Source organism: Rutidosis leptorrhynchoides, chromosome 1 (assembly GCF_046630445.1).
Source record: "Rutidosis leptorrhynchoides isolate AG116_Rl617_1_P2 chromosome 1, CSIRO_AGI_Rlap_v1, whole genome shotgun sequence".
NCBI lineage: Eukaryota > Viridiplantae > Streptophyta > Magnoliopsida > Asterales > Asteraceae > Rutidosis > Rutidosis leptorrhynchoides.
Window position 1 is genome coordinate 149,139,977 of NC_092333.1, and position 17,682 is coordinate 149,157,658.

Genomic DNA, 17,682 nt, shown 5'->3' on the forward strand with positions numbered 1-17,682 from the left:
GGAGCCTTAAGTTGGTGAAATTCCTTTTCCAAATCAAAGGGCATTTATGAAGCATATGCTACCCCTTGGGAGGAATTTAAGAAGATAATGATCAATGAGTATTGTCCACAGAACAAAATTCAAAGGCTAGAAACCGAGTTGTGGAACTTAAAACTTGAAGGAGCTGATATCGTAAGATATACTAGTAGATTCCTGGAATTAGCTTTAATGTGCCCAACTATGGTTACCCCTGAATATAAGAAAGTTGAGAGGTATATTTAGGGTTTGTCAGAAGACATTCGAGGGAATGTTCAATCATCAAAGCCAGAGACAATCCAGAGTGCAATCCGTATGCTACATGATTTAATGGCGCAAGTAGTGCAACGTTAGCCAATCAATGTCAAAATGGATGTGAAGATCACGACTGAGAAGCATAAGTCGAACGGGAATCAAGAAGGAATTTCCAAGAAGCAAGGAAACAACAAAGTTAGGAGTTCAAGCAATTGTTATGAAGGGAAGAAACCATATTGCAATAGATGTACGCGACATCATTTTAGTACGTGTACTGTAGTCTGCCAACGATGTAAGAAGCAAGGGTATCTCGTGAAGGATTTTAGAGTTCATTTGTTAGGAAATGATAATAATGAAAAGGGGAAGCAGAGTGGTTGCTTCAATTATGGGCAAGCAGGGCATTTCTAGAAAGACTGTCCTAAGGCGAAGAAGGGAGAAGTGGCTAAGGGTCGAGCTTTTCAAATCTCCACTAAAGAAGCTCGTGAGGACCCAGAGTTAGTCACGGGTACGTTCCTTCTTGATAATCGTTTAGCATCTATTTTATTCGATACCGGTGCTGATAAAAGTTTTATAGCCAAATATTTTAGTGTTGCATATAATAGGCCTTTAACCGCCTTAGACACCAGATATGCTATAGAATTGGCAAACGGTAAGTTAATAAAAGCAGATAAGATTATGAGAGGTTGTGTTTTGAATCTGTCAAACAATATGTTTGAAGTTTATTTAATGCCCTTAGAGTTAGGAAGTTTCGATGTTGTCATTGGTATGGGTTGGTTGTCCAAGAATTGTGCGGACATTAATTGTAAGGAAAAGTCTATCCGTATACCTCTCGAGAGTGGTGAGGTATTAATGATCCAAGGAGATAGAGTTAAGACGAATCTCAATATCATTTCTTGCATGAAAGCTAGAAAATATCTAATGAAGGGATATCTAGCTATTTTCGCACATGTAAATGAACTTAAAACTAAAGAAATTCGGTTAGAAGACGTTCCAATTGTCCGAAATTTTCCACAAGTATTCCCAGAAAATTTGCCAAGTCTACCTCCATATAGGCAAGTCGAATTTCAGATTAATTTAGTTCCAGGAGCCGCACCATTTAAGGCCCTATACGAAAAAAAAAGTGTAGATCACCACTTTGTTGGAGTGAGGTTGGTGATACACAATTGACAGGCCCAGAGATCATACATGAAACAATCGAAAAAAATCTTTCAGATCAAAGAAAGGTTGAAGACTGCAAGAAGTAGACAAAAGAGCTATGCGGATATTCGAAGGAAACCCTTGGAATTTCAAGAGGGCGATAAAGTCATGCTCAAAGTATCTCCATGGAAGGGAGTAATACGAATTTGGAAGCGAGGAAAACTAAGCCCGAGATACATAGGACCTTTTGTGATTACTAAGAAAATTGGTCCAGTTGTATATAAATTAAAACTACCACCGGAGCTTAGTGGTATTCATAATGCATTTCATGTTTCGAACTTGAAGAAGTGTTTAATAGATGTGAATTTAGCAATTCCTTTAGAGGAACTAAGAATCGATGACAAATTTCATTTTGTCAAGGAACCAATAGAAGTGATGGATCGTGAAGTGAAAAAGTTGAAGCATAGTAGGATTCCGATTGTTAAAGTCCGTTGGAATGCACATAGACGTCCAGAGTTCACGTGAGGACTGTATAAGGCAGAAATATCCTCATCTATTCGATAATCGAAGTACTTCTTAAATTTCGAGGACGAAATTTTTCTTAACGGGTAGGTAATGTCATAACCCTAGCTTTTCGACTTAGGATATCTAGTTTGACTTCTTTAAAAATTTCAATTTCCGACTTGACGAGTAAACTTAATGATTTATGTCTTGATTGACCTAGGAATATTACGAAACTACATAATTTCTAGAAACTCAAGTTTATCACCATAAATTCTAAGACTTGGAAATTTCACTTATAAAAGTAAAAAAAAACATAAAATGATCAAGTATTAGGATTAAGAAACCATCCTTAATCAATATAAGAACTAAACTAATACAAGATTAAATACTAATTAAACCTTAATCAAGATCATGTACACTAAACCATACACTTAAACTAAAACTAACCTAGGATTAATCATTAAGATAATACTAATTATCACATATAATTACCCCTTAATTGCATGCAAACATGCATGGACACATGTCTAAACCATGCATAAGTTCATGCTTAGTCGTAAAATTGCCTTAACACTTGTCTACATCATGCATGATCTTAAGATTAGTCACCACCTCCCTTTTCTTCTCCATGTGACACCTAGCCACCACCTTTCCTATATAAACCCTCTCTAGTTCATCTCTAGTCATTTGACCATCTCTTTCACTCACATACACTTAAAGTTCCAGATCTAAAACACTCTCTTTATCATTCTCTTGAAGCTATAATATCAAATCTCTTCAAGGTATAACAAACTACTTAATTCTATTCATCTTGTCTAGCTATATTCAAGAGTATTCATGGTGTAATTGCTTGATCTAGAGTGTTTAATCACTCAATGATGACTATATAGCTAACCATGATCTTGATTATGGATGAGTAACCTTAAGTTTCCTACATGTCATATGTTTTAAAATGAACTTTAAACATGAATTTTGTTGACTAAAATACACTAAACAGTTTCATCAGGATTCTGTCCAAAACAGCCCTGAAATGTTCGTAGGTTAAAAAGTTACTTAGACTCTGAATTTGAACCTAATAAATTAACCACATGTCCACATATATGTTGTAAGCTTCCTGTAAATTTTCCATGATTTTACCTAAAGTAAAAGGTATTTTTTATTTTTATTTACTCACTAAGTGTCTAGACTTTCTTGAATCTGACCTAAGTCTAGTGTGACTTGAATAAATCAAAAACTATATAGTTTATTAAGATATATCCTTCTATACTTAAAAGGGTACTAATAGAGGAACAAAACAAGACTTGATTCACTAAAATCCATGTAGTAGTTTAGGAAAAAAGACTATATAGATTTAATAAAGAAAACTATTGTAGTCTGATTTTGGTCTAAAGTATGGTCTTGAAAAACTAACCAAATGAATAGCTGGAAGTTAATCCTTTTTACCACGTGTTATTTTATATCTTTTTAGTGTTTTGTAAAAGCCACAAGTCAAACAAAGGTGATTTACTAATTATAAGTATGCATGGAAGCTTATAGTATAAATCTGGACAGAATTGCACACTTGTAGGAAATCATAAATTTGACCAATTTATACTTTGAATCCAGAAGCTAACCTTACATGGTTGGATTAGGGACTCAATAACCTTTCCAGAGGTGGTAATCTCACCTTAAATGGATATCTAGATTGGTAGAAACACATAATATAATGTGAAGGTAAAACTGGACAGAATTGCTGAAACTTAAAACTACGAATTATATAATGTTTCCAATCAAAAATCGAAATGGACATGTAAGAATACTTGGGGACTGATCTCAGACTCATTCTAAATACTATATGGGATAGTATGACCTCTGACCTCATAATATTCATTAGGTCTCAAGCCCGGATCACCGCACACTATTTAAACCGACTACCGTGTATACCTTACACCGCATCAAGTGAGTTCGTAGTCCCATTTTAATCAATCTTTTATACTTATGGGATGAGATAATACTTGTTTACTGTTTTACATATTGGAATCAAGTACTTGCAACTATATTCTATGTTAAGTAACAAAGGTCAATTTATAAATCCCGATTTTGATATCGTTAATTACCGGTTTGGTAAACGCGAATATTATGAATAGATCTATTTGAGGATGACTCCTCACATCAGGATAGGCCTAATAGGCTATCGGATGCATAACCTTCGACCACTTGCACTTAGACCTTAAGTGACGCTTGTTTTCGGGTACTTTTACGTTAACGTTCGATATCGAAAGCTCATGAACTAGAATAACTTTTCAACTGTTTTGTACATGAAATCTTGATGTCCATTAAATATGCATTGTAACTAAACCTATGAACTCACCAATATTTATATTGACATTTTAAGTATTTATCTCAGGTACTTAGCTTTTGGAGCATTTTCTGGTCGGGCATCGTGGAAGTTTAAAAATGTCTTTTGTTAAATCTAGTATTGATAGGCTAGATTATGATATATTGGTATTTGTACTACATCTGTACTTGTATTTTGCAACCACGATGTACCAAAACTAAAAATAGAGACCGTGATGTAATAATATTTATGTTTCCGCTGCTACGTTGACTATAACCTGGGACACTATGTTAAAGTTCACACCACGTCTTGGGAAATCGAGATGGGGGTCGTGACACCCTTGATCCCTATCTACACCCAAATACTCTCCAATGAGAGTAACAAAAATACCTCCTCCTATTATTCCCCCATCCTGTATTCCTGCTACCATTTTGGACAGATAAAAACCAACACAGTAGGGGATATTAACAAAGCTTCTAGTGTTTCGAATACACTTAAGGTAAAATAAATCGTGTAAGGTCATCTTCTCCTTGTTTTTACCTCCTTGTGTAATCAAATTAGCTAAAAATCTATGTATAATACGAACCTTTGCTTTGTTAATATCTAAATAGGAGTGTCTTCCTCCCAGCGTAAAAACATTATAATTTGACATACGCCTCTAGACGGCGTCCGCGTCAAAATTCCTATCTACCCTTTCACCATGATAAATCAAATTTGTACAATCAGGTAGTAGTAATTCACCAGGAGTGCAAATCTGTAAAGCCCTGGCCATGTCCAGCATGGACATCCTTTACATCCTACGGCCAAGTAAAAATCTAAGAAAATTTCTATCATCTAACCTAACTACATCCGTATTTAACGCTATAGTACTCATAAGCTCAACACACCATTCCTTATATACAGGCCTACGAATGGTGAATAAACGTTCCCAATCGGGAAAAGAAGAGTTCTCATACCTTTGGATCAGATGCTGTCTAACTTAGTTAACTAGTTGGACCCTTTTCAAAGGTTCCCAATCAATTACCCTCGGTACTTCTACATTTTTCGTTACCAGTTTAAATTTGTTAATTTGATACGTCGGGTAATCTCTCCAACTTCCATCAAATCTCAAATTGGGGTGCAACTGTTCTTCATGAATCGTTGGGTGTTCTATTATCGGATGAATCGGAAATTGTACGTAGGCATTAACATATTCTTGCTACGGATCATAATATGGTATGTGTTGATCATTATGATATTGTTGTTCCTGTTGTTGTTCCTGTTCAGGTTCTGGTTCATATTGTGGCTCATATTGCATTTCTGGTTGTGGTTCAGGAGCAGGTTGCCTAGATGATGATGATGCACCATCAGTATCGGTATTTCTCTGCAAAACATATTAAACACAAAATTTGTGCATCCAAATATGCATTAGTGTTAGCAAAACAATAACTTGAAACAATTATAATAACATGTTTAATCAAAATTAAACTTATACACATTTTCACAATTTTAACAATTCTATACTTTTTCAAATAAGCATATATAAAAATGTTTACAAAGTTCATAAGCATTCAACTCAAATAACATGTTAAAATAAACATTACTAGCAATTAAACAAGTTTCAAATGGCATTTACATCAATTTAATCAAGTTCATGAATTTTAGACCTAAAAAGTCTACTTTAATTCTTAAAAATCATGTTTAGGATCATAGTTTGGATCATTTAGCTACCTAAACATGTTACACTACTTAATTTAGCAATAATTCATGACAAAAATCGGTCATAACCTGTTTATATCAAAAAGCTCCAAATTGCTCAAGAACACAAACCCTAGATTTCTAAAATTTTTGAAGTTTTTGGCTTCAAATCATGTTAAATAGCATCAATCTAGGTTATACATGCATAATATACTAACAACTTAACTCTAATTACACTAGAAATTAACAAAATTAAATTAGGTAAAAATTAGCTCAAGAACACTAAAACTAAAAATTTAAAGAGTTTAGGGGTGAAATCTTTACCTTTCTTGAAAAACTTCTTAACAAATTCATGATTAAAGCGGATTATAGTAAGAGATTTGGTTGAATTTGGTGAAAATTTGATGATTTTAGGGGTGTTTTTGGTGGTTGTTCGTGTGTATGTGTGTGTTTTTGTGTTGAGACAGAACAGCGAGCTGCTCTTTTGTTCCTGACCAAATTTTGGCCTCCATGTGACCGCATAAATTTGAAGAGGAAACCCCATGCGATCGCATGGGGTCAGATTTTTTTTTTTTTTTTTATAAAAACCTTTAACTAATAAAACATTAATTAATAAATTTTAGAAATTTGTTTCTTTTTAAGAATGAGGGCGTTTCGGATCGTTGTCCTAGTCCGTCTCTCAACAAAGTTTTAAAATTTGTTACTTTTTAAGCGTTGTTTTAAAAGCAAAGATTTTTGGGTTTTTTAATGTTTTTGACATACTTTAATTCAATAAGATTAAAAATAATGATAATAAAATTTCTCGTCCCTCCCTTGGGTAAAGCAATTTCGGTTCAATGACCTAGTCTTCAACTCACGACGAATTTTAAATATAAAATTTTTAACTTAATGAAATAAATTAAATTTTTGTTTTTAAATTTACACCAAACTTATATTTAAAATGCATAAAATTAAAAATTCATATTATTAAAATTAAAAATTCACACCAAATTTATATTATATTTTTGTTTTTACACATATAAACTTATATTAAAAATATTAATTTTTCAAATATTTACAAACTTAAATATATTGATTTTAAAAAGTTTACAATATTAATTTAATATTTATATATTAAAAACAAGGTAAAAATTAAAATTAAAAATCTTTTTGGTCTTTTATCCCACTTTAATCAATCAAATATTATCAAAAATATACGCCCCTCTTTTCGGTAAAGTAATTTTGGTTCCATAACCTAGTTTTACTCCTGACAAATTTTTGAAATATTTTGGGTTGATTGATTAAAGATATTTATACCTTAAGAATAAACGGTAAATTTCGCAGTGATGTAATAAATTTTTGTATGATATCAATAATTTCGGTTACGCATACCTAATTTTATTGAATACCAATTTAATACTTTATAGTGAACGATTCAGTGTTTATTATCAAAAGGTTAAAAGCAATAAATAAAAAAAATAAAAACTGTACATACTTACCTGTGAGATAGAATTCTCAGAGACCTGCTTTAGCCGACTCATAGGAGAGTCGTGTGATTTGGTTTTCCATAGCTGCACAAGCATAACCTCGATTTTTCAATATCTTTTCTTCTAAACATATAAACAGTCCTTCTCTGCATAGAGTAACAAACTCGGTATTTGAATATATTTGATTATTTGAACATTTACCTTCGTGTGACAATTTTCCGCATTTATGACATCTTTCAAGGTGTCGTGCTCTTCTTTTTATTGCGGATTTTGATTTTCCGTTACCAAAATGTGTCTTATGATGATTTTTCCTGAGTTCTTTCCTTACTTCGTCACATCTGCCTCTTATTACTGACACCAGGTCACTCGAGAGTGTGTCATTATTACGTTTAGTAATCAAAGCGTGTAGCATTAGACCATGGTTCAAATCAAAGGAATTCTTCATCTCGTAAAACCTAAAAAAAATAAAAATTTAGAATGGAGGGAGAAGACTAGTTCTTTAGGGTCTGCTAGGGAAAGATCATTCGGATTCCATTCTCGAAAACTACAAGAAAACAGAATATCTAACTCCAACAAAAATAAATATTATCCTTAAAAGACTTGATTCTCCCCACACTTAGTTAGCTGTGGTGTCAAAATTGTGATTAACTTCGTTGTCAACTTCCATTGGATCTTGTATGTAATGTTTAACTCTGTGACCATTAACTTTAAATTCAATCCCATTTGAATTTATTAACTCTATTGTTCCGTATGGGAAAACTCTTTTGACTATGAATGGTTCAGACCATCTTGATTTCAATTTTCCAGGAAATAGCTTGAATCGTGAATTGAAAAGAAGAACTCTGTCTCCTTCTTTAAATTCTTTTGAACTTCTGATTCTTTTATCATGCCATTTCTTCGTTCTTTCTTTATAGATTAACGAATTTTCGTATGCTTCATGTCTTAATTCTTCTAATTCATTTAATTGACTTAACCGTAGACGTCCGGCTTCATGTAAATCAAGATTACATGTCTTCAAAGCCCAAAATGCTTTGTGCTCAATTTATACTGGAAGGTGACATGCTTTTCCGTAAACGAGTTTAAAAGGTGTGGTTCCAATTGGAGTTTTGTAGGCTGTTCTAAAAGCCCAGAGCACATCCTCCAATTTCATGGACCATTCTTTGGATTTGATCCTACAGTTTTCTCTAGAATACGTTTTAAAGCTCGGTTCGTATTTTCAACTTGTCCACTTGTTTGTGGATGATAAGCGGTTGAGATTTTATGAGTTACTCCATATCTTTTGAGAACTTTCTCAAGTTGATTATTACAAAAATGAGTACCCCGATCACTTATTAAAGCTTTCGGTGTTCCGAACCTAGCAAAAAGACGTTTTAAGAAGTTGACTACAACTCGTGCATCGTTAGTCGGGAGAGCTTGTGCTTCCGCCCATTTAGATACATAATTAATGACAACGAGAATGTAGAGATTATTATGAGATTTTGGAAATGGACCTATAAAGTCAATACCCCAAATGTCAAATACTTCACATACTTGAATGACATTTTGTGGCATTTCATCACGTTGACTTATTTTTCCGGCCCTTTGACATGCATCACATGATTTGCAAAGAAGGTGTGCTTCTTTGAAAATTGTAGGCCAATAGAATCCAGCATCGTAGACTTTTCTTGCTGTGAGTTGAGGCCCATAATGCCCTCCTATTGGTCCTGTGTGACAATGGTTTAAGATTTGACTAGCTTCATCTCCGAATATACATCGGCATATTATTCCATCGGGATAACTTTTAAACAAATGTGGATCTTCCCAGAAATAGTGTTTTATATCACTAAAGAATTTCTTTCATTTTTGGTACGACAACCCTTTTTCAAGGAATCCACATACTAAGTAGTTTGCATAGTCTGCAAACCATGGAATTTCACTATAATCTATCTTCAATAGATATTCATCAGGAAAGTTATCTTGTATGGCCGATTCATTTAGAACTTCTAATTCAGGATTTTCAAGACGAGAAAGATGATCAGCGGCGAGATTTTCTGCTCCCTTTTTGTCTCGGATTTCAACATCGAACTCTTGTAAGAGTAAGATCCAACGGATTAATTGTGGTTTGGCATCTTGTTTTGAAAATAAGTATCTAAGAGCAGAATGGTCAGTATAGACTACCGTTTTAGCTAGAACGAGATATGAACGAAATTTGTCAAAAGCAAAGACAATAGCAAGGATTTCTTTTTCAGTAGTTATGTAATTTGTTTGTGCTCCTTGTAACGTCTTACTAGCATAATAAATAGGTTGAAATCGTTTTTCAATCTTTTGTCCTAAAACGGCTCCCATTGCAAAATCACTTGCATCGCACATGAGTTCAAATGGTAAATTCCAATTTGGAGTTATTATGATCGGCGCATTAGTGAGTTTTTCTTTAAGAATATTAAAAGATTTGATGCATTCATCTGAAAAGATGAATGGAGCATCCTTTTCAAGGAGTTTATTCATAGGAGTGGCAATTTTAGAAAAATCTTTTATGAAACGTCGGTAAAAACCGGCATGCCCTAGAAAACTCTTAACTCCTCTAACATTGGTGGGATGTGGAAGTTTAGCAATTACATCTACTTTAGCTCTATCCACTTCAATTCCTTCCTTTGAAATTTTATGACCAAGAACGATGCCTTCTCTAACCATGAAATGGCATTTCTCCCAATTAAGAACTAGATTTGATTGCACGCATCTAATAAGCATTCGTTCAAGATTAACTAGACATGTTTCAAATGTATCACCGAAGACTGAAAAGTCATCCATGAAAACTTACATGCATTCTTCTATCATGTCGTGAAAAATCGCCATCATGCACCTTTGAAAGGTTGCAGGGGTGTTGCAAAGTCCAAATGGCATACGTTTGTACGTAAAAGTACCATAAGGGCACGTGAATGTGGTTTTCTCTTGGTCCTCAGGTGCTATTGGAATTTGAAAATATTCGAAAAACCGTCAAGAAAACAATAGTAACTATTTATGGCTAATCTTTCCAACATTTGATCAATGAAAGGTAAGGGAAAGTGATCTTTTCTGGTGGCGTCATTTAATTTTCTATAATCAATACAAACACGCCATCCTGTTACAGTCCTAGTAGGAATAAGCTCATTTTTTTCATTTGTGATGACAGTCATGCCACCCTTCTTAGGTACGCATTGAACTGGGCTTACCCATGGACTATCGGAGATTGGATAAATTAAACCTGCATCTAGCAGTTTAATAATTTCTTTCTTAACAACATCTTGCATATTAGGATTTAGTCTTCATTGGCGTTGCACATACATTTTATGACCTTCTTCCATAAGGATTTTATGTGTGTAATACGAAGGACTTATGCCTTTAATGTCATGAATCTTCCATACAATAGCTGGTTTATGAGTTTTTAGCACAGAAATGAGTTGAGATTTTTCATTTTCCGTAAGAGAAGACGATATCATTACAGGTAATTCAGATTCACCTTGTAAATAAGCGTATTTCAAATGGTTTGGAAGTGGCTTTAACTCTAATGTTGGTGGTTCTTCTATCGATGATTTATATCGATATCTGTCTTCTTCTTTTAGCATTTGAAGTTCTTCTATTGTTGGTTCGTAATCATTGGCCATAAGTGTAGCTAACATTTCAGCTTCATCAATTGGTTCAGTTCCTTCTCCTAAAGAACATTCTCATGTTCCTTGTAATTCTGGAAATTCTTCTAACAATTCTGCATGTAAATCTATAGTTTGAATATAATAACATGTATCATCTGCAGATTGTGGTTATTGCATGGCTCTATCAACAGAAAAAGTAACACTCTCGTCCTCTATACTTAGGGTCAGTTTCTTACCGAACACGTCTATTATTGCTTTAGCCGTGTTTAAGAATGGTATGAGAGGAACTCGAGAATCTTCTTCCATGTCCAGAATAACAAAGTCTACTGGAAATACTAAAGTACCAACTTTAACTAGCATGTTCTCCATTATCCCTCTAGGATATTTTACTGATCGATCGGCTAGTTGTATAATTATTCGTGTTGGTTTCAATTCTCCAAGATCTAGTTTAGCGTATAGTGAATACGGCATTAAATTTATACTAGCACCTAAGTCTGCCAATACTTCTATTGAACTAAGACTACCCAGAAAAAATGGAATTGTGAAACTTCCTGGATCTGATAATTTTTCTGGTATCTTATCCAACAGTACTGGGGAACAATTTGCATTCATAGTAACAGCCGAGAGTTCTTCCATTTTCTTTCTATTTGTGATTAGATCTTTCAGAAATTTAGCATATCTAGGCATTCCTGAAATTACATCAATGAAAGGAAGGTTGACATTTATTTGTTTAAACATATCTAAGAATTTGGATTGCTCGGCTTCAAGTCTTTCTTTTCTCATTTTACTCGGTAAGGAAGTGGTGGTTGATATGGTTTAACATAAGGTTTAGCCTTAACTGTGTTATCTTCATTAACCTTTTCAACTACCGATTCTGTTTCCTTATCTTGTTCAGGTTTTGGTTCTTGTGGAGTAGGAATAGCGTTATCAGAAATTACTGGCATTTCAGGTGGTTTAAGTGTAATACCACTTCTAGTGGTAATGGCTTTAGCTGTTTCATTCCGGGGGTTAGCATTTGTATCGCTAGGTAGACTTCCCGGTTTTCTTTCACCTATTAACCTTGCTAGGTTGCTCACTTCTTGTTCCAGATTTTGAATAGAAGCTTGTTGATATCTAAATTCTTGAGCATTTTGTTCATTCATTTATTTCTAAGATGTGAAAAACTGCGTTTGAGATTCAACTAGCTTCGACATCATATCTTCTAAATTTGGCTTTTTATCATCGGTTGGTGGTGGTTTATTTTAAAAAATAGGTCTTTGCTGATTGTAAGTATTGTTGGATACTTGTTGATTGCTAGGACCTTGTTGGTTGTTGTATGGAACATTTCGGTTATAATTATGATTTTGATTGTAGATTGGTCTTGACGGTTGATAATTATTCTGATAATTATTTCCAGGCCTTTGGTTCATGTATGAAATATTCTCTCTTTGTTCCATTGTTTGTTCAATACTGAGACAATCTTTTGTCAAATGTGGTCCTCCACACTGCTCACAACTAATTCGTATTGAGTGAATATCTTTAGTCATCTTTTCCATTCATCTCTCGACAGCATCTATTATTGCGAAAATGGAATCAAAGTCATGGCTAGAATCGGCTCTAGCTGCTTTAGATGATCTAACGATATCTTTTTCTTTGTGCCACTCATGTGAGTGGGAAGCAGTGTTATCAATAATTTTGTAAGCTTCAGTTGCGATTTTTTTTTTCATAATGGAACCACCACCTGCTATATCGATGTCTTTTCTTATAGTGATGTCGCATCCTTGGTAGAATATTTGTACTATTTGATAAGTGTCTAAACCATGTTGCGGACATCCTCTCAACAATTTTCCAAATCTTGTCCATGCTTCATATAAAGTTTCATTTGGCTTCTGTGTGAACGTAAAAATTTCTCCTTGAAGTCTCACGGCTTTAGATGCCGGAAAGAATTGTTTAAGAAAATTTTCAACTAAGACATCCCATGTATCAATCGCCCCTTCAGGTAATGATTCTAACCAATCTTTGGCTTCTCCCTTTAAAGTTCAGGGAAATAACATGAGATAGATCTGTTCATCCTCCACTTCTCTGATTTTAAATAGAGTACAGATCCTATTAAAGGTATGAAGATGTTCATTTGGATCTTCCATCGGCACACCACTAAATTGACATTGATTAGTTACCATGTGTACGATTTGTCCTTTGATTTCATAATCTGGCGCATTAATGTCTGGTTGAGTAATTGCATGACCTTGGCCAGTGCGTTTAGCTCTCATTCGGTCTTCCATACTTAGAGGTTCCAGATTCTCCATGATTGAATTTGTTGAATCTGAATCACTAGAGGATTCTGATTTAATGGTTCCTTCCTCGACAATCTCTGGATGAGTGAATTGTGATTCATGAGGAATGATTAGTGGTTCAGGATCTCTGAATTGTCCCTGAATATCCTCCGGATTCTCAATTGTGAGGTCGGGTTCAAAAAATGGATTATCGGAAATTTGAATTGGAGTACTTGGTTGAATGGATGACGATTCTAAATAAAAATCAACAGCGACAATATTGGCTAGATGTCTTGATCAAGTTACAGGTGGTGAACGTATAAAAGGTGGTGAACGTTTTGCTCAGTGCATTCACTGAATATCTGATTGCGTAGCGGAGTGGTATAAAATACTATTAAATTTTTGCAGGAAATACTATTAAATACGATACAATTTTACACAAGATATTTATTTATTTATAGAATGGATATACTTAAACCTTGCTACAACACTTATAGGCAGTGTACCTAATCGTACAGTAGTGTAGTTTTTAGTAAGTCCGGTTCGTTCCACAGGGAATCTTTTTTAAACAAAGCTCAACGCTATATTAGTTTACTTTTATAAAAATACAAACATATATATAAGTAATATTATTATTATAAAGGGGGGTTTTTACCGTTTAATGACCGGTTTGTCGATTTTAAAACTTTAGTCGCAGTTAAAACCAAATGTAAAATATTAAAAATAAATACAAGACTTAAATTAAAGCATAAAGTAAATAATGATAATGAAATTGCGAATAATAAAAGTGCGATAAAATAAACTTGCGATAATTAAAAAGGACGATAATTAAAAGTGCAATTAAATAACAATAAATAAAAGTGCGATAATTAGAAGTGCAATTAAATATAAAATAAAGGAAATTAAATATGAAATAAAAGAATTATGCTTATTTAAACTTCCGTAATCATGATGTTTGACGTGTTGATTTTAGTTTTATGCCCATGGGTTAATTGTCCTTTGTCCTGGATTATTTAATATGTCCGTCTGGTTTTTGTCCATAACAGTCCATTAGTCATAAATATAAAGTGCGAGTGTCCTCGTCAAATTATTCTTATACCCGAAGTTAAATATTCCAACTAATTGGGGATTTAAACTGTAACAAGATTTTAATACTTTGTTTAATAATTACACCAGGATGTCGACTGAGTGTAACCCAAGGTTTTAATATTTTGTTATCAATTATACCAAGTGTCCTTTGTACATAATTTCACCCCTGTTTTAATTATTCTAGTGGCTATTAATCCATTCCCGTGTCAGGTTAAATGAACGATTATTCGTACATATAAATACCCCGCCCATCGTGTCCGATTGAGTGTATATGGTAATTTATAGGGACGCCCAATTGTAAATCTTTATATTAACATTAACAAACTATCATTTAGTTAAACAAATATAAAGCCCATTAATAGCTCATAGTCTAATTTCCACAAGTGTCGTTCTTTTGTCCAAACCCCAATTATGGTACAAAGCCCAATTATCAAATTTTAGTAATTAGCCCAACATCATGATTACTTCGGATTAAATAAGCATAATTATAACTTAGCTACGAGACATTAATGTAAAAAGGTTGAACATAACTTACAATGATTAAAAATAGCGTAGCGTTACACTGACAGAATTTCGACTTACACCCTTACAATATTCGCTAACATACCCTTATTATTAGAAATATAATTAAAATTAAAATTAAAATATAAATTATAAATATATATATATGTTTTACGTATGAGAAAAGAGAAAGATGGATTATTATTTTTTTTGCACCAAAGCTCAATTTTTATAGGCATGTGGGCTGGAACTGGGGCTCATGCGATCGCATGGATTTATGCCTTCCAGGCCATGCGATCGCATGGCCAGCTGGGGAGGCTCATTTTTGGTTGTTTTCTTCTGCCGACGGTTTTATAAATAATATAATATATTAAATAATTATAAGAATTATTTAAATATTATATTATATTTATGTGCATAGTTGACTTGTAATTTTTAGTCCGTTGCGTCGAGCGTTGAGAGTTGACTCATGTCCCGGTTCCGGATTTTCGAACGTCCTTGCGTATAATTTAATATCTTGTACTTTGCGTTTTGAATCTTGTACTCTTGTAATTTTGAGACGTTTCTTATCAATAATTAGAACCTCTTTGATTGTATTTTGTACTTTTGAGCTTTTTGGTCGTTTGCGTCTTCAATTCGTCGAATCTGTCTTTTGTCTTCACCTTTTATTATTTAAACGAATATCACTTGTAAATAGAACAATTGCAACTAAAAGCTTGTCTTTCTTGAGGAATAATGCTATGAAATATATGTTCGTTTTTAGCATTATCAAATATTCCCACACTTGAGCGTTGCTTGTCCTCAAGCAATATCGTCTTGAAATACTAGAATCACTTCTTTATTCTTCACACTTTGTACATCAGTGATTTCTATACGGCGGTATAAACAATGATAGTAACGATAGAACCATGGTTAAAGGTGGGTGTGTCATCCACAGTTGCCTCGGGTTTAGGTCAACGACACTTGCAATCAAATAGCCGATTTACTTTCGATTTCCAAAGCAAAGTGCACATTTGAAAGGTGGTTTACAGTCCCACATGACTATGAAAATGTAGATCCTTAAGGAAATTGGATCTTTATGAAAATATTTGATCTTTTGAAAATTCAATCTAGCTTTTACCCTAGATAAGTTTTCCGGAATAACCCTTCACCGGTGTTTGCAAAATATTTTTGTGGGTTTGGTGGGTTTCAGATTTGAAAATTTTAGCTCAAAACTTGCGGTTTTGTGTCACCCACTTGCTAACCTTGTATTTGGAAAGCAACACGTCCAGTTTACTTGTCCCGTATATTACCTTTCGATAAACTACCGTCCGGTTGTAAAGGAAAGCGTTGAACAAGCAACTGTTAAGGCAATGTCCCCTGACATGCTTTTAATTATGGTCTATAACGTGTCGGATGCAATTACTATCCTTGGTAGGAGCAATAGTAAAGCTCACCCTTATGATTTTTTGGTCTGGCACAAGGTCCTGTCTTTGACCACTATGCAACCACCGTTCTTACGGTTGACACCCGATTTGGTTCAGGTGACCTAATGAATTCCAGGTGAATTCCTAGGATTTTACGTTCAATGGTAATGAATGCATTGAAAATGGGTTTTCAGAAAACAAATCGGTTTTAATTTGATCAAAATATTTTCTTGTTCAAGCTCGAGTTTAGATATCATCGAATTTCATGAGTTTGTAATTCTCAATCTTTAAAGTCAATCTCATGGATTGAGTAATATCAGTCTTAAAAGCTGATTTTTAATCTTTAAGGAGATTATCCTTTCTGGGGGTCTGATTCATTAGTCTTATCAAGCTAATTTGCACGGTGCCCCCCCCCATTGTACGTCTGACCACTTGGCGACCATGTTTAATGCTGAGGTCCGTGGATTTCCTGCTGATTTTAGAGATGACTTTTCTAGATTTTTCGTCAACCTATAGCTGGTCTGGACGACAACTTCATGACCTAAATCAAGAAGCGCGTTTCTTTTTCGGAAGACTTTACTTCCTTTTAATGATGGAATTGATTCATCGTGTAAATCCATCTCTTCTTTTCTTTCATCGGGTAAATTGGTTTAGTTTAGTCCAAAGCAAAAGTATTTTCAGTTATTTGTTACAGATATATGTGACATATGTTTAAGATAACTTGGTAAATTTTCCCACACTTGGCTTTTATTTTCCTTTTTATCGTCCTCTATTCCATTTTAAATGAATTTCAACATTTTGGTTTGTTTCTCAATTTATGTCCTTTCCGAGGTTACAATAATTTCGGTGTTTAACACCTAGTTTTATCGTTCATAAATATGTATAAACATGATTTTGAGTTCATTTAATTGAAAATTTTGAAAAATTTTACTAGAATTGGGTAGTCAGTATATAAGACTAGGGCTGTTCTTTATTATCAGAGAGCACTAGATTCTAATACAACTACTACGTTACTAGTATTTTTAATGGTAACCAAGTGTATAAAGATAAAAATTTTAAAAATCCGAAAGAATTTAACCCCTTCCCACACTTAAGATCTTGCAATGCCCTCATTTGCAAGAAATCAGTACAATTTAAATTATTGAGGGTGATTAGCGTAGAAATGATTAAATTTTACCAAAGTTTCCAAATATATTGGCGTTTGTTTGCTGAATGATAAATGGTGCATAGCATTTGTTCATTTCGTCTGTTGTTACATCACATTTATTTGTCATCTTGTCGTCAAAATTAGTAGCTTTTGCTGAACTTAATGCCAGTCTTTGAAAATGCGCTGTTTTACCCTGTTTTGAACAATCGACAATATACATACATACAAGTATAATCATGCATGGCAATTTGAAATGGGACTTAATATCCCACTTTCAAATTCTAAATATGAAATATTAGTACACAATAATA

The 17,682-nt window shown here is 33.8% G+C and overlaps 1 protein-coding gene and 1 non-coding gene across 2 annotated transcripts; both read left to right on the plus strand.

Annotated features, from left to right (window-relative positions):
- The first annotated feature begins 1,455 nt into the window (after nt 1–1,455).
- LOC139890153 (uncharacterized) lies at nt 1,456–1,932 on the plus strand. Its single transcript, XM_071873050.1, has one exon. It carries the CDS (start codon nt 1,456–1,458, stop codon nt 1,930–1,932), a length of 477 nt encoding a protein of 158 aa, XP_071729151.1.
- Nucleotides 1,933–12,770: 10,838 nt separating this feature from the next.
- On the plus strand, nt 12,771–12,877 carry LOC139886739 (small nucleolar RNA R71). Its single transcript, XR_011772608.1, has one exon. It is a non-coding gene; the product is annotated as a small nucleolar RNA R71 (small nucleolar RNA).
- The last annotated feature ends 4,805 nt before the right edge of the window (nt 12,878–17,682 follow it).